This window comes from Colias philodice, chromosome 7 (assembly GCF_061535455.1).
Source record: "Colias philodice isolate Cphi_HAF_F1 chromosome 7, ilColPhil1 Martin Lab GWU primary, whole genome shotgun sequence".
NCBI classification, from domain to species: Eukaryota; Metazoa; Arthropoda; class Insecta; order Lepidoptera; family Pieridae; genus Colias; species Colias philodice.
Genome location: NC_143092.1, coordinates 7,874,909 through 7,897,230, shown reverse-complemented (window position 1 = coordinate 7,897,230; position 22,322 = coordinate 7,874,909). Strand labels below are relative to the sequence as shown.

At 34.1% G+C, this 22,322-nt stretch overlaps 1 protein-coding gene across 1 annotated transcript in view; it reads right to left on the bottom strand.

Annotated features, from left to right (window-relative positions):
• Window positions 1-4,605: 4,605 nt before the first annotated feature.
• Window positions 4,606-22,322, bottom strand: part of Cph (BCL11 transcription factor chronophage) — a 34,602-nt gene continuing 16,885 nt past the window's right edge. The window contains exons 2-5 of the mRNA XM_089697472.1: window positions 18,668-18,844; window positions 18,175-18,375; window positions 17,592-17,777; window positions 4,606-7,928 (exon numbers count right to left, since the gene is read on the bottom strand). Of these exons, the coding sequence (XP_089553598.1) occupies window positions 5,938-7,928; window positions 17,592-17,777; window positions 18,175-18,375; window positions 18,668-18,844 (2,555 nt within the window). The 3' untranslated portion in view covers window positions 4,606-5,937. The remainder of the gene's footprint in view (window positions 7,929-17,591; window positions 17,778-18,174; window positions 18,376-18,667; window positions 18,845-22,322) is intronic.

Genomic DNA, 22,322 nt, shown 5'->3' with positions numbered 1-22,322 from the left:
GACATCTATAATCTTAAAAATACATTAAATTACGCCATCTAGTGATCGTAATAAGAAACCGGATGATTTTTCCAATACGAATCTTATTCGGTCGATATCTCATGGGATTTTTTTAAACTTCTGAGTGAAAATTAGTCTCATAAGAGCTATTAACATAACTATTACTTTTTTTACGCAAAATTAGATCTCGCTTACAACAATAATTCAGCATAATATTATTTTAGAAATATATAGAAGGGAAACCTTTATAAAAATTAACCTCTTTGAGTACTCCTAAAATATTATCATGTTTTTTTAATTAATTTTAAAGAACAAAATACATAAATAGTTTATGCAAGATAAGCATATAGTTTTCATTTTATTGTCTAAGAATCGATACGTGTGATTTAATAACTAGGTATTTAATATTTAGGTAACTATCTTTTTTTTAAATTTAATGTACTTAAGTATTACCTTACACCAAAATGTATTTTATTAAATCATTAATTAGATTTAATAAATAAAATTTTACAATTAATAATATCTTAGTATTAATTATCTTTTACATCTCCTTACGTCCAACTTATAACGTTATTAGTTTTATCTAGTAAGGAAACACAATAAGGTACCTACTCATTATTATTATTTTTTCTAAATTAAATAATAATAATTTATATTCCTATTTATATTCCTTATGCTACAAGAATGATAATACTAGTTTTTAAAGTGAATATAATTAATTATTGTCGGTTCATTCTACGAAATATGCTCAATAGATTCAGCTACTCGCCTATAGATGGCGCTAGTAGCGCGCCGTAGCTGCAAAACTGTTTTACTCGGACTTGTAACAATATTGTAAGTACTACGCGGAAACTGTGGACGAAAGTTTTTAAAAAAGTTTGATATTGTGACTTTTTAACATAGAATTTGATTTATTTTTTTAATACATAATCTGTTTTATTTAGTTGAAAGGATAAGTAAAATATAAATTATTTATATTTATTCATAAGCATAGAAAAATAAAAATTCTTTTCATCCATTGATAGGATGATTGTACTTATGAAGGGGAAGTGTTTATTTATTATATGTTTTAATTGTAACTTACCAATTGTTAATATAATAATAATTCATGCTTTTTAAATCATATATTTTGATCAATAGAATTTTAATTTGAATGTGTAGGTAAATACTAATAAGGTACACATTAATATCTAATAAGTTTTTAGCATGATTCTGAACCGTTGGTAAGGTTGTTGTAGGACAATTTGTTTCGATCATAATATTTTCAATTTTTATTGGATTTGATTCGCTTAAACATATTTCTAGCATCGCGGTATCTACAATTATTTCGATCGACTCATTTGATGCCTATTCATGCTTTAAGGATTATGATATCATGTGTGATCTAAAAATGCTAATTTGCTACGAATCTAAATACCAGTTCAGTCAATTTTAGGAAAGTCGGTTAAAATGAGTTAAAACGGTAATTTAGAAGCTTCAGCTCTATTGGTCTTTTTGAAATAAAATTTGTAAAATTTTTAGAAATAACACAATTAAGCTGTGTAAATTTAAGATAAAAATACTATTATCTATTAAGATTTTACACTTCGTATAGAGGTGCATGCCATTAAATGCATGTAAGTATTTATTTCCTAGTATTTACGTTTAGTGGGTAGGTATTTACGTTTATTTATAAATGCTGTACATGATTTTGTAAAGGCTCTATATGGAATAAAATCTCTAATGAAATGGGTTACCAAGAAGCGAACTCTTTAATCTTCAGTGTACTGATCGATCGGCATAAGCCAAAATAGAAATATAAATTCTTATAATATAATCCTTTCTTGAAAATCTCGATCTGTACAATTTTTTTAATTTTTTGTAGATTTGTATGAATATACAATTTTTATTTTTTTAGTAATTCATATGAATCTATCGATATTCGATACCTACCAATAAATAAAATCGGAGGAATAAAAATCTCTTCGTGTCCTCCAAAAGGTATTGTTGTGGAAGAACTTTCATTATTACAATATAGCGAATAAAAACTACTTTTAATATCAGTCTTATTAAACTTATTTTCTGAAATAATGACTTAATTACTGTTATTTTTATACAATACTTCACCACCCAAGAGAAAATATCGTACCTATTCTTTGTAGGTAAGTAGGGTAATTGCGCTGGTTTGCCGTCCAGTTTCGGTTTTCGTCCATTTGACTGACCTGCTACAATCACGTGCGTAAAACTTGAATACAAACCTACCTTCCCGCGCAAGTTTGCACTTTTTACGGTCCTTAATGTGTAAGCAACAGTACTATCAACATCAAAATTTGATTTGACAAGAAGAGAGTTCAAAAAATTAACGTAAAAGTGGCCGCTTCCCATCCGTGCCTTGCAGATGTCATCGCGCGAGAGAAAAATTTGCCGGCGAGAAAAGTTCATGGTAAGTTAAATCACTGTTTTAGCTAGTTAACGTAATGTTTTTGGTACGTATGTTTAGTTATAAGCCTATTAAACGCAATTAGAAGTGTTTATCATACTTTTTTTATAATACTCTTCGAAAAATTAAGTGGACGGATACTAGGTTACCAAATTCTCAAAATATTTGGTTTTCGTCCAAGTGGACGAAAACTCAAACAGCTACGTGAATATTTGTTAGGTTCTTTTTACTGTATCGGACCTTTAAAATACTGAATAGTTTCTCCCGAAGTGATCTTTATTGCTATCAGGTTTGAATTTTTTGTTTTCCGTCCACTGCTTTGTCTGTGCTGCCAAAATAAAAAAATATTTAAAGAAGTGGACGAAAACTAAATTTAGCTTTAAACGTTTTAGTTTTCGTCCATGAATGAGTATTGGAGTGGACAAAAATTAAAAATGGCTATTCTTTTGCAGTACTTTTCGTCTTTTTTACGTATTGAAAAGTTTTCTATTCAGTATCTTCCTTATAAATAATTGGTGAGGGCCAGAGTGTTGTAGGTACCTAATATTGTCATTCATTCAGTCATGTATCATTCTCCTTATGTCAATTATTCGTGGCATAAATGGGGATAGGTCAAACATAATACACTGTATTTTTCTTGATTATCATTCACTTGAGTATCATCTTTTATTCTAGGTCTGTTTTGCCAATGCAATATTTTTTTATTCTACTTACTCAACGTATCCTAAGAAAGATCTTATTGTTTTTAGATGGCCTCGAAGGAGTCTAAGAAAGCTAGCAAAAAAACGCTACGTACACTGAAGAATCTTTAATAAAGGCATCAGTAAGACAATAATGCATAGTTCAGTAAGGTATAGTATAGTTTATTTTAGTAGCTAAAACGTATTATTATGGCTGTGTTTAATATAGTACGTTTCATTTGATAAACAAAGTATTAGAATGAATATTTCTGTTTTTTGATGTAATTTCTCAGTCCTATAATTATTACTTTATTCATTTACATTTTACATTGTACGCATTCCTTTCTTTATTACGAATGATTAATCAGTCATCACTAACGCATATAAAGACTGCCAAGTGCTACATAGATCTCAGTGTTGACTAGTTATATTGATTATTATTAGTAAAACTAAACCTGTAAGGTAGTGAGAAATTGTGATGTTGATTAAATAAAAGTATATAACTATTTACCTGTAATTAGTTTTTAACTTAATAGTTGACCTACCCTCCTTTTTCTACACGGTGGTCGAAAACTAGCTTACACTAGGACGAAAACCAGTTTTTTTGGACGAAAACTAGCATTTACCCTACTTTTGCAGAAAATAATTTTAATAAAAAGATACGTCAAAATGATTTATTTTCACTTAATATTATCTTAAAGAAGACTATATAAGGACTAAATAAAAATATTATATGTTTAAGGAAGGGTGCTCCAAAATATTTATTTCGCATCACAAAGTTGGCAACTCCCATAACTGGACGAAAACCAGCGCAATCACCCTATTAGGTACCAGTTATAGGTTTTTTTTTCGCTAAATTTATCACTTTAGATTATTAATGAGATCACATAGATAATTATTATATTACCCTAAGATATTACCTACCTATATTTGTTTTTCTCATAAAAATTGTAACTTTTTCCTTTGAGTCATTTTGTCAATTGTTTTTATTAATTTATTAATTAGCTAATAGATTATAGATTACAGATACCTATGAGAATATTTTGAGTTACCTATCTGTGAAAGCGAAATAGGTAAGTTTATATTATTATCAAAACATCATCATAAGCGAAAGAATTTAATATCTATACTATCTATCTACCTACTTAAGAGTTTATTCAAAAGGTAAATTTATTTTATTTATTTTTATTTTTAACACTTTACTATGCTAGTTAGTAATACAAATTACTTAAAAATAAAACTTAATTTATTTTCGCCATAAGTTAGATATTATTTCTGTGCATAGGTACCTACGTAATTTTGCATACAATTAAATGTATAGGTATTGATATATTTACAACTTTGAGTACCTATAATTTTTAATTATTATTTTCTCAAGAATTTTCAGGTGGGATTCGAACCCAGTATAAACATATTATAAGCATGTAATGTGAGTGATGTATCTATTTATTCTTACTTCTCTTAGCAGTTTAAGACTAGTAATGAAAGGGGAAATCAAACAACATATTTGATTAACAAATCATGGATATTTATTGAAATAAAAATAATAAAAATGAAAAATAATAAAAACAGTTCATCTTTCACGTAGTTACACAATAAAATTTGTCTTAGTTTTTTCATTTATCTATTTTGTCTCCTCTACCTTACTCCCTTCGTTTGACTAAATATTTATTGTAATCTGTACACGAATTTAACTTACATAAAATAACCAAACAATCACCATAATAAATATAATGAGAGGTTGGTATATTATGGTGCGAATTAGGTCCCGTCTTAGAAGCCTTTTAAATGAATACAAAAGCAACTAAGAGAGGCCCTAATCAGGACAAATAATAGGAAAGGATATAACTATTGGAGACATAACGTATGCATCTATTATAATTTACTTAACATTATCTAATATAAATTCTATATTTTACATTAAGTACGTATACCGAAAGGTTTCACACTTGGACTAAATTTAGGTACGAGTGAACATACTTCCACGAATCACAAAAAACAAAACTGGAATATTTTTCAGTCTTAATAAAATAACTGGCTTTCCATCCACAGGAAGTTAACGTTTGGAAATGAAGATTATACGCCTCGCAAAATAATTTAATAAATTTTAACACTAATTAAATATTACCTTGTCATTAACATCTACCCTTAATCGCATCCAATTTTGTTTTCTACATTCCTTATCATATTGTTTACAGGAAACTCACCGTTTTGCCGAGAACATGTAATTTTTAAAATTGCCAAACATATTTATAAATATGAACATCAATAAGTAGGTACTCCATTTACATTTAGTATTTACATAAGTTATCTAAGATAGGAAACATTTGTTTATTAATATACTATACCCTAAAATTAACAAAGAGCTTATCCAAATACACAATTACTACATCAATCTATGAAGATCTTAGAAATTACTGGAAAAATTATTTAATTGACACTATACAGCTTAAAACTAATTACTGTATAAATCAACGTAGCTAACTTTGGCATTGGTTTCCACATTTCTACAATAAAACAAAAACGAAGTTGAAATATAACGTAAAGATCATGTACAGCCTTGAAAGAAAATAACTAAAAACTTTCAAAGTAACATTAACAACGTAACGGGAAATCTTAACACTGGCTCAAACGATATGTCACTAAAGGAAAGTGCCCCTTTCGGAAGCTATTGCAATAGTCATATTACAATTTCGCCACATCAATGATTTCTTAAGACTAGAAATTGAACTTGTTTAATTGCAAGAAGCAAAGTAACGTTCAAGCGAAATGTTTTTTCTAGAAAATCTGGCTGGGTGGCGCAGGAGGTGGAAATCGCAGGCCACCCCAGGGGTAGAGTCACGATGCCTCGTCGCGGCAAGCGTTGGAGTCGTCAGAGAGAGCGAGAGCGGCACCACCGTTACTCTGATTTACGACACACTTCCGCATATGCTTCTCTAGAGTCGAAGGAACCGAGAAGGGCATCTCGCAAAACCTGCAGCGATATACGTCCTTGCCTAATCGACCATGCGTCTTCATATGCCTCGTTAGTTTGGAACTCTGCGCACAGGCGTACGAGCAGAGCTCACATTTATACGGTTTTTCACCAGTATGAGATCGTCGGTGAACTGTCAAGTTTGAACAGTTTTTGAATACTTTTCCACAGAACTCACAAGTATCATTACGTCGCCCATCTTTTGATTTCAGTAAAGGGTTTTGTAGAAGCCCGTTACCGCTGTTCTTAAGACCGTCAAAGATATTTTCTGGCGGTCGCTGTGCATGAAGCGTGGGCAACCACCAACCTTCACCTCTATCCATTTCTAGTTTCATACGCTTCGAAGCTTCAAACGGACTTTCGAAAGGGTTGAACAAGGGATGTGGTTGAGGTGGCATTTTCGCGAATTCTTCTTTTAAACGCAAAGCAGCAGTCGGTGGCATTCCATTTGGTTTATCAGAAGGAGGACCGTTATTATTATCACGATCTTTAGCTAATTGCCATTTGAGAGAGTTACCAGACTCTTGCAAAGCTTGTTTGAATGCCTCACTATATTGTGCTATGTTTGATAAACCAAACTTATCCATCAGTTCACCAACAACAGATGCAGTTGGAGGGTGTGCTGGCAAAGCGGGTGTTTTTCGGGTTGGTGCAGAGGGAGCACTGCTATTTGATACAGTTAGATCTTCTGCTTCTTCAACGTCTTCTCCATCATCGTTTTCTTCTTCCTCTTCGCCATCTAATTCCTCGTCCTCCAAATCATCTTCCGTATCGTCCTCACCAGTGTCACCAGCCGATTCACCTTCCTCATTATTGGCATCTGAGCCTCGATGCACTTTCATATGCTTTTTTAATTTGGAAGATTTTTCGAAAGCTTCATCACACTCAGTGCACTTAAATGGTTTTTCCCCAGTGTGTATCCGCCGATGAACCATCAAGCTGTTTTCAAATCGGAATTTTTTACCGCAGAATTCACAGGTGTGATTGGCTTCATCAGTGCGTTTATTCGGTGGGGATGATGTAGGGCGCTCAGGAGGCGCGTCCGCCGTCTGTGGCTCCACTCGACGTTCGGGCGAGATAGAGCTGTGCGCTCTCGTTGCTTCACGAGGCGCGTCCACCGTTCCGGGTCCGGCGCCCACCGGTGGAGTCTGGCCGACTCGGGAGGGCGACGGGGAAGCGAACGGAGGAGAATGCTTCCTGGGGCTAGGAGAGCTGGAATTGCCTGTGGCCGCCCCTGGACTGGTCGTACCGGCCAGTTGCCGCAAGCGCTGCGAGTAAAAATCCAGCTGGGGTTCCAAAGATAAAGGTTGTGAAACTGGAGGTCGATCTCGAGCTGATAACGATGTGGGAACTACTGGGGGTCTATCGGCGGGAGATGGAAACGCCTGATGAGGTGGAAGTGAGTTTGCCGCTACGGCAGCAGCCGCTGCAGCCAAGTTGAGACCATGATGGCGAAATTGTTCCGATACTAGTTGCTCCATCCTAAAACGATGATCGTGATGGTTTGGGCGAGCGAACAATGGTGTAGGAGGAACTGATGGGTGGGCTAGAGGTGGTAAGCTACCAGGTAGTGGCATTCTTAATAGCCCACCAACGCCAAAAGGAGAATGCATATCTGGTGGTGGTAATAAGGGGTGATGGCGCAGAGATGGCGGTGGTAGCGGGGCGCCAGTTGAAGAACAGCCTGAGCTACTTGATGATGAGCTCGATGTGGAATGGTTTTGCTTATTTTGAAGCTGTTGCGGCATGCTTTCCATGTATATCTTCACTCCGTGCACATGTTGCACATGCTGCACCAGTCGCCACGCGGAATGCACGCGAGCCTTGCAAGTTGAGCAGACGTAGTTGCTCGGTTCTGTGGACAAAGAAAGGCGAGCGTTAGAAAAATGGTTATCGAATCGTTTGATGGATTTACAGCAATATTAACGCGGGCAAAGTGTCTAGTAATAGCTCTCACATATCGTGGAGTAGGCCTAGGGAGGGCGCGTGGCACGCATGCTAAGAAGGTCCAAGGGCCCGTCGGCAGGCGTGACGGATAGCCCCTTCGTGTTCCGCGTGATTCATGCACCTCTAAAATCTTATGAAATATACGCGGCGCGGAATCACGTACGGATGCGCGGGTTAAGAGTGTTGATATTGAAATCTATATGTAAATGTATCGTGGTACGGAAAATGAAAAAGCTTCTTTATTGCTTCCACTTTGTAGGTCGTTTATATAAGATACATGTTGTATAAAGAATGCGAAGTTCCACTGTTTATAATGACATTGTAATTGTTACAAGTAAACAAATATACAAGTACCATCCACAACATATAAAAAAACATTTAATTCACTGCTATCAGTCAAAATCAAGAAACACCTAAATCTCCTAACCACGAGCACATGACATTCCTGCATTCAATTACGAAAAACATATTACAAAAAATATTGATAAAAATAAGCCCATCACTAAGAATGGTAGGCGCGGCAGATAAGCGATCTTGTTAAGACGATTATTGAAATGTAACGGTCAGGCTGTGACCGACCGGAAAGAAGTCACATACAGGATGTATAATTCAAGACACGCCCGTTTTCGTCTTGATTTTCATTTAGCCGAATTGAGAATTGTTGTAACTCATTACCTACCTACATGATTTAAAAATAAATAAATGTGTGCGTGTACTTATAGTGTACACACGTAAGAAGTGAAACTTCTTCATGACCTTATTTAAAAAAAAATAATTTACTTTAAGCAACTTTACAGAAATACGTCGGAATCACGCGTGGTAGGGATAAGAAAAAGATGGCGCGTAACAGAAAAATGTCACGCGTAACGAAAAAATGTTACACTAAATTTTTTTCCAACCTCGATAAAGAAGTGTCACTTCAATAAAGAAATGTTATTAGATGAGGCAAAATCCTATCAATGTACAAGTATTTAAGCAAAATTATGATGATGTTTTTATTTAACAATATAAAAACATCACCATAACATTATGTAGAGAATACGTGTTAAATGGTTTGCAGTGTAATTCTCGTTATAAACATCGAATTCATTGTTATTAACTAAAATTTTCAATATTTATTTCATAATCTTAACATAACTAATCTTATTTAAACACCCTTATATCAAAAAATATGTATCATAAACATCAATGAGTTTTGACCTTTTTATCCGAGCCATTGTCCAATGTGTTTTATCTTGGTCAATACGATGTACGTACTTGCGACAAATAAATATCATTACAATGTAGTGTTGGACATTAAAATATGTGTTGAGCTGTATTTTGGTTCTTTGAACTTAAATTGGTTTGAGTGAAAAATTTAATGAGGAAGAACTGTATAAAATCTTGATTTATTTTGACATATAATAATAATTTAATCGTAAAAAAGATTTACCAAGGATAAAATATATTGCAATATTAATAATAAATTTTTCATATCCAATTATTATTCAACTAACTTGGAAAATCTTTACTGAAAACTAATTCAGCACAGCTTAGGTACTACATACCAAAATATTCGAAGAAATTGGCATTTATTTAAACGGGTCAGTAAAAATAAATCTAAATATAACCATATTTTGCCAACCGTACATTTGTCAATTTAAAATCAGTAGCTGTGTCGATATTGTGCCGCTTATAAGATTACCGACCTCATAATTTCTTTAGCGATACAATCTCTAAACTCGATCGTAATAATAGTGATAATTAAACATAATGTGTGGGCGAATGATACGAATCGTATTGTGACATTGGACATTATTCTGTTTATAAGTCAGTCAGTCAGTAAAAAGTTATATTATAAAGCTCATTTATTGATCGACTGGTTGATAGGAGATATTAAGAAATAATACTTTGGTAAATGTATTCATATATAATACTAGCTGTGCCCCGCGGTTCCGCCCCTATTGGACTAAGCTTTATAGCCTTCCTCGATAAACGGGCTATGTAACAGTGATATATGTAATTATTCAAATTGAACTCGTTGTTCCGGAGATTAGCACGTTCAACCAAACAAACAAACAAACTCTTCAGCTTTATAATATGTATTAGTAAAGATAAGAAACGAGCAACTATGATTAAAATTCAGCGCGACTGCGATAAAAATATATTTGGGTGACAAAATATTAGATTGTCAAGCATAATATTCCATTAGGTAGGAATGCTTTGGATTCAAAGTAGTGGGCTACAAAATTTTCATGTGAATTTGATAATAAATAAATTAATAGTAGTCATGTACGTACCTAGGATAATCAAACTATATCATACTAGCGGTCCGCCCCGGCTTCGCCCGTGGTACATATGAAAAATAGATGTTGGCCGATTCTCAGACTTACCCGATATGCACAGAAAATTTCATGAGAATCGGTCCACCCGTTTCGGAGGAGTATGCAGACTAACATTGTGACACGAGAATTTTATATATAAGATGTAGTATAGTATTATTACATGTACGATGAACATAGGTATATAATGGATCCCTTAATATAGTCATTACATATTGCGAATTAGTACCTAGAGATTCTGGATGAAATTCGAGTTAAATCTATACTAATATTATAAAGCTGAGGAGTTTGTTTGTTTGAACGCGCTAATGTCAGGAAATACTGGTCCGATTAGAAAAATTATTTCGGTGTTAGATAGTCCATTTATCGAGGATGGCTATATGGCTCGTTTAATACAAGAATGATGGTCTAAAAGTGCATTTTATCTAGACACACAAATAAAACATGACCACAAAACCTACCCTGTAATTAGCTATTTAGGCTTGGATTTATCTCAAATACCGTATCTTAACCCCTTACAAATCACCAAACCGGACATAAACGCATGAATGACGTCAGCGTCTAACAACCGTTTCGATTTCAAAAGGCAATCGTTCATTATGGGCATTGTGTGAGGAAAAAGGCAGTGGGGGTAAAATTTTTAAACGCCACCCCCCTGGACCACCCTCGGGGGATACTAGGATGGTAGCTTGGACAAAGAAATCTATTTTGTCTAGCGGAATTTTAGATTTTTTTGCATTTATACAGGTAATTGGTTAGTTATAGGGAATTAGCTTATTATTTTCTGGGAGATAGATTTGGATGTAAAATTATTTATTTTTTACCAGTGAAATATGTAGCTACATAATTTACAACTCTATCTTTTGAAAAAGGGAGAAAGGAAAATGAGCTACTTATTACTATTTATTTTCTTATGTCAGTACTTAAAGGTGGTAAACGCTCTTCATTTAATTAATCTTCCCTGACATCGCTTTTACGACATCCGATTTGCATCTAAATGTACAATACGTGAGTTTTGACTTTATCTTTGCAGTTTCTCATTGTATGATATGATATTAAAAGTTATTATGTTTACTATGTACCTACTTAAAAAACAATATTACTGTAAAATCATTTATTTTTTTGTTACTTCATAATTATTTAAACATCGAATCTCAAGAATTGTTACATTTTAAATTTCGAGCGAAAGATGGAGGATTCGAAAGATTCGAAATACAAAAAAAAAGTGTTATAATTTTAAAAACTTAAGTTTGAAAATGGAAAATGCAGCGTCATATAGAACATTCGTCGGCCGGAAGCCGTCGGCGCTACTTCCTGTCAACAGTTGTGCACTAGCGCCTCCCGTGGACACCTCGAGAAACTGTCTAAGTTACGAACTCGCTTGCAATACAACTTAATATTCATAATAAGAATATTATAAATTAAGTTTTTGGCTGCTATTTTAAACTTATTTAATCCCTATCACAATTTGTAAAACGACGCGACTTTCAGATAGTAAACTTCAATATTATTTTATTAATAAATAAATCCAGGATAAAATAACAAAGAAGTTCCTTACCTAAATTCTAAAACTAAACTATAATAGATAGATCGTTAAATATTCTGTGTGTGCCTGCACGCATTGAAAAGGCGAATGAGCTCATTTTGAGGCTTTTCAAAATATTTTTAAGACGCGCCACTTTGATGCGTAAAACCACATAAACGTAAGACCGTTAAACTAGAAAATTCTACGATCACGAATTTGTAAAGTTTGAAGAAGGAAATATCTGAAAAACTCGTTCACAACTTGTTATTTGTTTATCGAGATTAAACAATACTGTTAATCTTAGTAGGTACGTAAACATATTTTATATTTGCATTTTTAAAATATGTAATAGCGCTATTTAAAACTTGTCAAGAGAGGCCCTCATAATTGCAGATTACAAATCGCAGCCAGTCCACAGATACCTAATATTGAAAAAAAGTACATTTATAACGCCACAGCTTAGACCATCAACTTGTTATGCGGCGGATGTCCGTCGCGCCGCTGCTCTGAATGACCGTCTTCCCCTTCCGACCCCCCACCCCCCGGCACCCCCAGCACCCCCAGCACCCCCCGGCTCAGCCCGGTGCGAATTGTGACCCATAACTGTTACGATGTGATGTAAAACTGAGGTATGTTGTATGTGGAAAGGCATAAATTAGTTGCACTTTTTTGGCATAAAGTTGTTTAAGAGAACTCTTAACTAAGAACTTAGGTGTGATTCGCTTTAAACGTAAGTATAACGTAATATAACATAAATTTGAATACCATTTTATACAATATTTAGAGATTATTCATTACAGTATCCTGAAGGCATATTACATGCGTCACGAAGAAAATAAAATTTATTTTATTCTTATTCTTTATAAAATATTACATTATTAGCAACTGACTAAACTACACATAAGATTTTACGAATTGGTATTTGGTGATCAAAATTCGCATATTCGTTGTAAATACAAAATCTGGAAAACAAATGATCCCACATAATTATCATTGTATAAATAAACAATGTCCTTAATATTCATAAAAAATTATGAAGTATATAAATTTCCTTGGATAGCAGCAAATTTCAACGACATTACACCTTCACATCTTAGTCATAAGCAAATAGTATAGTTATGTCCGATCGGCGCGTCTGTACAAACACAAGTGTAAACGCAAGAATGCGAGTGACCCCGGCTGCGACCTTAGGTTTTTCTAAGGATTATTATAATTTATATACTTTGAAATGTATGTGCTTATGTAATATATAACAGGAAAAAATGTAGGTAAGTTGGAGTTTTCGTACGTAAGAAAATTAATTGATATGTCTTGTTCCCGAAAAGAACAGTAGATATTAGTAGGTGTAGGTACTAAAACATTAAACTCAAACTCAAACATTTATTTATTCAATTAGACTTCTTCTAAAAGCACTTTTACCATTTACCACCGATTCGGAAAGCATATCTCCATAGATATCTATGAAGAAGAACCGGCAAGAAACTCCATAGACTATAGAATCAGAAATAGATGGATAATATTTTGAATAGCTACGTAAATCTAAATGAAAATTTAATATCCAGCCGCACCCAGAGCGGCTAAAATTGTGATTTCTGTAAACTATAATGTTACTTCGCAAATTGTTACTCCCCCGGCCAATCAGTTCCACCTCACTGGGGCGTGATGTTATTGATAACTTAAATATTAAAACTTGATTTCAATTTGTGTTTTCAACTGCCCAGATATTATGTAATTCATTAATAGTTTCGAGTTAATCTAAACTATGGAATGGTTATGCAAATGTACCAAGTTTTAGTTTGATCAATTTGAGTAAAAACATCTGGGAAATCTATAATTTCACTCCATAATATATTTCATCTAATATCAAACGTCAATATATATGTAAAATTAAAAATAAAAGCAATAGACCAAATAATAATTCTTTTTATTAGTGCATAAATGACGTAACGACCAAAACAAAACCTCTATTCCCAAAGATGTGATCTCCAAAATTGGTCCGCGATGGCCAGATGTGGTGCGCTATTTTAAACTCGTAATAACCGTTGTCGACACGTGTGGAACGACCATTACCACATATTACAAAAAATTGAAGAAAAACAATAAAATGTTGGGGATGGGGGACAGTGATGGACGCGGTTTAAAATTAATGCTCGCTAGCTTTGTGAGATATTGAATTCTAGAGGTTGATTTAATACATATGTCATATTTTGTATATCTAAATTTGAAAATCTTGTGTATTTTTCTGAGTACACTTGTAAGAAAATAATAATCATAGAAATACTAAATATTTACTTTAAATAAGTGTATGAAAACACTGCAATTTTTTAATAATCACGAAATTGACAGTTTTTCACCACGCTTTAACGGCAGCGCTCTATCGATTCACTAAATATTCAAGGGCACGGATCAATAGTAACAGAAAATTTTAATTAATAAATTCTCTCGAACAATCACAGCGTGGACCCTCATGTGACCACAAAGCAACTATGATAGCTATTCAATGCGCCCTGCGTTATCCAATCGACGTGACCAACAATCCTTTAAAAATCTCTGACCTAGGGGACGAATGTCAGATTCAACCACTATATCTGACATATCAAAGTCCATTGTTAAAAACGTTCAATGAATTCAAATACCACTCTTCGCAGAGCAATCTATCATAGAATAAATCTATGATATATTTACACACAGTGAATGCATTATCACCAATCCTAAATCAGCTATCAACGGACTCTTTTCACTAAAAGGGTGAGCTCTCTATAGAAAAGGTTGACCCTTCATAAAGACTTATCACCTCATATACAAAATAAGGTTGTACTAATCCTAGATAGTTCGGACGAGATGCTGTTTTAAAACTTAGTGTTAAAGATCAAATTTCCATAACCCTCGCTCGAAGATGGGATCTAATCGAAGTTGGCGGTAGTTTTTTCTCAACAATCTTCTCTCGGACTTAACTTACGTTATCTCGCCCACGAACGTAGGAATAGAACCCGCACATGTATAATAGAGGTGATATTTCTAAAGAAATTTAAATTTGCCCGCAAAGGTCTCGAGATAGGATTAAAGATTGGGTGTAGAGATGGCCCTTTGTGGTCGACCCTTAAGAAAACGTCCTGATATGGAAATATCGTGGACGGAACTTAGAAGAATCATTTGCGGGCGTGATCAAGAGTACCGTCTTTTATATATCTTTTAATGAAATATTTACTTCTAATTGATAATAATGAAATGTCTATATTATCTGTAATTATCGTTCAGTATCATATATAGGTATATGTAAGTTTTATTTTCTTATATAAAAAAGCAATCATGGTCAAAATCCACAAAATGAAAAGAAATTGAATCAAATTTCTATCTATATAATTTCAAAGTGAACATTTCTCATTCAACAATCCTGCATTCATTTGTAAACCAAATAAAGCGTTCAAATACTGGACGCAATACACACTTGTATCAATATTTATTCTGATACAAACAAGTGACGACCATCAAGTTCTCCCGAGTATAGTGATGTTAATGATTTCAAAAATATTTTGTGGACACAAGTATCGAAGACGGGTTCTTTGTTACAGATATAACTCATGAGCAACATATAAATATGGAAGGAGCGTCACCTTATTACCTCATTTCTTCGTTAAATGCATTCTAAATATAACTAACACATAGTCAAAGGACACGCGATAGGCACGAGACAATCTCCCCTTACCTTTAACAGAAAGACGTCAGTTCTAAAATTAAAGCCACTTATTCAAAACCGCCACTTAGCTACCTTTCGTCTCACAAAAACTAAAAATATCCTCGACCATTGTGTCACCGTCAAAGAAGTTCCGTAGGTCACGGCAAACACATGAACGTGTACGTGTCAGGAGCACGCCAAACATTTTTTATCTTTGAAAATATTATAAAAGACCGCGCCTGACAATGGAACCTCAGTAGCATCTTTGACAATTATAATATCATACACAACCTTAAATGATACGCCTTTAACGCCACCGAAACGTCCTTCGATATTGAACTCTAAACAAATAGGGTCACAACTGAATATTCATTGGCTAGTCTACAGAACATCATCTCTTTTGTGCGTCATTTCGTCATGGTTAACATAAGGGTCATCACAAAAGCAGAAGATAACAATGCGCGTACGTCAATCGTGTGCTCATGCAAATAATTTTTTTCTCCAAAACATCCCCTTTATCTCATCGTAAAACGATGGGGTTAATTAATATGTATAAAATACTATAATTCAATTTACGATCTTTTTTTTAACCGGCACGTTCGGGGCATCTTTTCAATGTTAGAGTTATGATCTTATTTTGACAATATGCACGAACTAGTAGATTTATAGACGCGATTGCTTTGTTTCTATTCAACTTAATTCGGTAAATGAAATATCATATAATTTTATTACAAACGGACCCTCATACGTTATTGAATGTAGCTGGTTTGACAGCTCACTCGAAGGGGTTAATATCAGCGTTTAGGATAAACTCAATAAGCCGAAACAACTGGTGTTGAAGCGAAACCTGCAATTGACATTTGGATGATAACGCAATCGTTTTGTGGCAGAACTTCTAACGTCCTTTATATTTTTCGGATTGCAAAATTCCACGGCCATTTAGCGCCGTTATTTTCGCTTAATTTTTGTATTACTTGTTTATAGTGACCGTTCATTTATACAAAGCAGTTGGCAAAATGCGGGTTGAAATTTTGAACGTTGTACAATTTTCGGGTTTAAGAAAGCTTTTGTTGTGCAACGGTTTAATACAAAAGTGTCAAATGACGGCACATCTGCTGGTACAAAGGGTTATGCTCGGATAGATTATTTTTCGAACCACCCCCGCAAGATTGCGCTTATGCAAGGCTTATACAGATGTTCCGAACGATTCCTTTTCACGTGTATTTGTTAAGCTGTTGAGAGATTATGATAAGGATTCCTAAATCACTTTATTTTTACTTTGACTTAAACGTCTGATCATTGTTTAGTATTTTTATTAAGTTCATTGTTGTTTTCTATATGCCTTTATACTTTAAAAGATTTGACGACTTGAATATACATTTGAAAGGTTGGACAAAAGTTTGATTTTGATTTAGAATAATACGATTGTTGTGAATTAAAGAACAAACAGAGAACACACTGTATATATGACAAGATTAAACAAAATCCCAAATGTATGATACAACGATGACATCAGCATTTCACGAACGCTGTCCAGTATTGTTGTTGTGCAACATCTTGCACGAACACAATGTAGCAAAGGCTTAAGCGTAACGATAAAATTGTCTACATGGACAAAATCCTTTGAAGCTGACAGCGAATTGAAAGAATCATTAATAATACTAAATCGGGCCAAGAATACACGATGGCATTTTTCTTTTGAGTTAATTTGAACGGAAAGGGCTTTATAATATCGAGCTATTGTATCAATTGATAATTTTTTGTCACCAAAACTTTATAGTTGATCTAAGCTTTCGTGCTGGACTGGTTTTAAATTCGATTACTCTTATTCGTACCTAATCGTTTTAGTACCTTTGATAACCTTCTATTTTAACTTTAAATAATTTAGGTCAAAACTGTAGAAATTTTAATTAACTGTTTAGAAAAAAAATATTGTAAATAAGTATAATTTCGAGAAGCGTGGTTAAGAGATTCCGTTCGGTGATCAACTGAGCAACATTAAATATGAAATAGTTTGCATATGCAGATAAATTTTCAGTAGGAACTTACCACTATGCATTGTATTTGATTCAGCGTCAGCCATTTCTGTTCTTGATTTCTTTGTGTCCTCGGGAGACCCAGATGTGTCCATGTGCTCCTGTTTGATCTTCGGCTTGATGTCTTCATCAGGGGAACTTGAAGGCATCGGTGATGTTGATGCTCTTCTCTTGGGGGTTGATACATGTGCATCTGCATCTATAATATATTTTTATTTAGTCCAACACTTTAAAAGTATCTATAGAAATTAGTCCGAACTAGTGAAAATATAATGGTACATTAAAGTATAAACAAACCAAATTAGACTAATTTCTACATGATACCATTTCAAGATATGTAATTGAATTTCTTATTACGAAGTAATTAGCTAGGTTTTCAGTCGCTACCGTTTAAGTTAACCTACTTTTTGATGAAAGTAAAATTGAAGTAAAGTTACAAAAGTTTCTTTGTTTTGAGTTATTATTTTGTTTTCAAAATTTTATCGTGGGTGAAGGCGATAAGGCTATTGTAATTGAAATGTAATCATGTAGTAATTGACAAAATTTTAAAACAGGTATTAAAAATATAATATTAGAACATACATATTTGAACTTACCATCCAGTAATCTTTTAGGTGTGCTAGATGCCCCACCATCTTCCAATAAGTCAGGAGGTGCTATCGACGGACTCGCCAAGGGAGGTGTGTGGACCCGACTGCTTGGAGGTCTCCTAGCAGTCAACAGAGATGGTCTTCTGCTACTGGAGTTCCCCGTCAACTGTCCAGGCCTTGAACCATCCTCTTGGTCGGAATTTGGACCTGTACGATAGATAATTTACTCATTTCCTTTCCATAATTGCAACGTTGTTACAAATTTAAATACGATTCTCCTTTCGAAGGCCAGTGTGGGAAATTAGTTTCTATCGCTCAGTTTTCGCTAGAATTACGTAACATATTTTAATTACCTTTGCTACAGAGTATATTTAGTTGTTGAATATTTAGAAGCATTTTTAAATACAGCAGCATAAAAAAAAACATAAATATAGATCTGTACTAAGTTAATTCCTCGGAGTAAAACATAAATAGTTAATAGCTACAAATGTTGACGTACCAGCACTAAAGCAGTGGTAGGAGGTGAGGTCCTTATCACAGGAGGAGACCTTGTGTTGGATGAACCGCACGATGTCAGCCAGCGCGAAGGCCCGCCGACACGCGCCGCATGTGAGGGTGTCGGCTGGAACTCCGGGAGTTGGAGAGCCTCCGCCCTCTGCCGCGCTGTCCGCATCCGCTGAAATAATATTTACGTTAGAGAGATCTAGAAGATTTGTATAAAAAATGAAAATTTAAAAAAGTTGATTTAAATATTCGTGAATATCAATTTAAGGAGCAGTTAAGTTTAAAGAATTGCGTCGTTTTAAAATCCTACTATTCTTTAAAACCATAATATTATACCATTTTCATAATTTGGTAAAAGTGCGTGTGGTCGACATGCGTACAACAGCGTCAAAAAACAGGTCAAAATATGAATAACACCATATTAAAATATAGTCCAAGTGACATATGGACAATGATGCATTCAACCCTTCGAGTGCTAAATTATATGTAATTACATCGAGTCACGGTCGAAGGTGTCAGTTGTGAGATTGACCACTTATCTCTCAATGGGACAAAGGGAATAATAACTGTCTTAAATTTGTGTTTCGTCTTTGAGGGTTCTTTATTGGGACAGCAGAGTTAATAGCTCAAAACAGATGTGACGGCCGTGTCTCGATGTTTTGACTTGAATAATTGAATGTGTAATGAGAGCCGTAATTTGCAAAAGGAAATGACACTTTCTAATTTTCTTTTGTGTGACCTTTATTTTGTAATACGTAATTTATATGTTAATTCGTCCGATGTTATGGGTTTAATTGATTGTTGTGTAATCATTAGTCATAATAAATTTGACTTATATGTATATTATTATAGTCCTATTGAGGAGGAGAAACAAAACCTGTATAGTGGAGCCAATTTAATAGGCAACATTTGACGTCTATCAATTTTATCTTCATAGGGTGGTAACCTGCATAAAAAGATCGATTAAAGTGAATTAATCGATACGGACTTGAAACATTTGTCAATCGAACTTGAAACACATGTCAATAATTTATGATAATTTTTATTCCCAAGTAATCAATGCATTCGATTCTAGATGTCAGATTTCGATTTTTAGAGTAACGTCTCTGGTATTTAAAAAGAAAAAAGGTTTATTGACACAAAATTGTAGCGACGTCAGTTCTTTAAATCAGAAATTGTTTATTATGTTTAGAATGGTTTATCAGTAAAATCAAATCCTAAAATTACTTATATCGGTTATTATTATAATAAATATGTAATCGTAATTGAAAAAAGTTAAGCAAATGTGCAGTTCTAACAAAACGAAATATCATGTTATTCTATGTCGTCGTTACTAGGTTACGTTGTTGAATTTTGTTGAACTGTCAAATGTTGCCTATTAAAATGGCTCTACTATAATAATGTGTTTTGTTTTGAAAAGGAATCTCTTCAATGGTATCATTTTTGGATATTATATTTATTCTTATATTATTGCACGCCTCATAAGCGAAGCGTTGAGGTGGGTACTACTGTCACTTCGCGCAAAACATCTGATTTTTCAAACTTAAAATGTCTTTATGTATCATACATTGATTGCACTTGTAAGATAATACATACACACACATATTAAGAAAAAACACTATTTTTAACATTCATGATATTTTTGATGTCATTTTTAGGGTTCCGTAGCCAAAATGGCAAAAACGGAACCCTTATAGTTTCGTCATGTCCGTCTGTCCGTCTGTCCGTCTGTCCGTCTGTCACAGCCGATTTACTCGGAAACTATAAGTACTACAGTGATGAAATTTGATGGGAATATGTGTTGTATGAACCGCTACAAAAATATGACACTAAATAGTAAAAAAAAGAATTGGGGGTGGGGCCCCCCATACATGTAACTGAGGGATGAAATTTTTTTTTTCGATGTACATACCCGTGTGGGGTATCAATGGAAAGGTCTTTTAAAATGATATAAAGTTTTCTAAAAAACATTTTTCTTAAAGTGAACGGTTTTTGAGATATCAGCTCTCAAAGTCGTAAAAAGTATGTCCCCCCCCCTCTATTTTTATAACTACGGGGTATAAAATTCTAAAAAAAATAGAGGTGATGCATGCTAATTAACTCTTTCAACGATTTTTGGTTTGATCAAAGTATCTCTTATAGTTTTTGAGATAGGTTGATTTAACTGTAATTTATTATATTTGCTGCTACGGAACCCTTTGTGCGCGAGCCCGACTCGCACTTGGCCGGTTTTATTGTTATTTAAACTAGTTAAAAAACAGTTTAAAAAAGTTCTGTCTTGGACGTCCGTGTGTCTGTATGTGCGGAGGATTTTCTTGTTAACACGATAGCGACCGAAATACTTTACTAATCGAGTCTTTTTTTTTCTCTTACGCTTGAGTATGCTCAGGAATAGAACCCTTTCATTTTTCAGGGTCTGATTCGATGTGGTTTAATTGTTATTAAATAAACAAAAATAATAATTAATAAATAATTATTAAAAAAAAATTATGAGGCGTGCACTTTTGGATTTTCCAAATTTTTTTTTTATTTCCGGGGAGTAAGTAGGTACATTGGATCATTATGGTTCCTAAAATCGTCAACCCACATGAGTTGTTGTACATACGAGTAAAGAATTTAATTGCCTAATAAATAAGCCGACACCGGCATCGACGCTTGGGAATTATAAAGGCGCTTTCACAAGCCTCGCACAATTGGTCGGCACATCAAAGACGCCGGAGCTAATTTTACATAAGTACTATGCAGACTCCCTTACATTCCTTACGCTTTTATTATTATTTTTCCTTCAATCGCTTTGTTAGGAAAGTAGGCCGGTACTTTCTTACGGAATAATGTACAGGGGGTCGATTGAAACTCGAGTACTAAATTAATATAGCGTAAAAACTACATGATTCCCGCTCATTGTTTGCAATGTCCTACCTAGTTTGTTTAGGGGGTTTATTATGTAAATGTGTCGTGGTATTGATGTAGCTTTTTCTGATTTATTTAGGCAGCGGCTTGGCTCGTGTCCTGGTGCAAATGGTTTTTTAGCGCTTCCGTCGGAATAGTTCCTTCCGTTGTGGCCGCACCTTTATATTTACAAATTAGTTGAATGATTACTGTTATACAGTGAATGTCGCGTAATTTAGACACGCTTTACAATGTTGACTAGAACATAAATAGTTTTCCTTGTAATTAATTGAAATTTAGCCCAGATTTCCTGGGGTTTGATTTTAGGTGGGATGTGTTTAAGAATTAAAGTTTATATTGGATTATAAACTTGATTAATTGTTTCACAAAGTTTTAAAGCTGATCAATATCTATCGTTACATGTATTGTGAAAGACTGATTTATTTTGGTTAAAAATAAATATTTGAAAGCAATTTGAGTAGCATTTCATTTAACTACTTATTCCAAACATAAACCTAATCTATACAACTACGATATACACCTTTAACCGAATCTATACATAGCCGTCAAACCCTATCAAGTGGAACCCTATCGCGTCCGTTTTCCGGGGAAATATGAGAATTTAGTGATCTATTTGTTAGCAGGTAGCCACACCCCCGGGCGGGAGTGGACAGTGGTCAGTACATGCGCGATGGGCAAATACACCCACTGATCGAACCGATTTTATTGATATGGTGTTGAGGTTTGATAAATGTGCATCA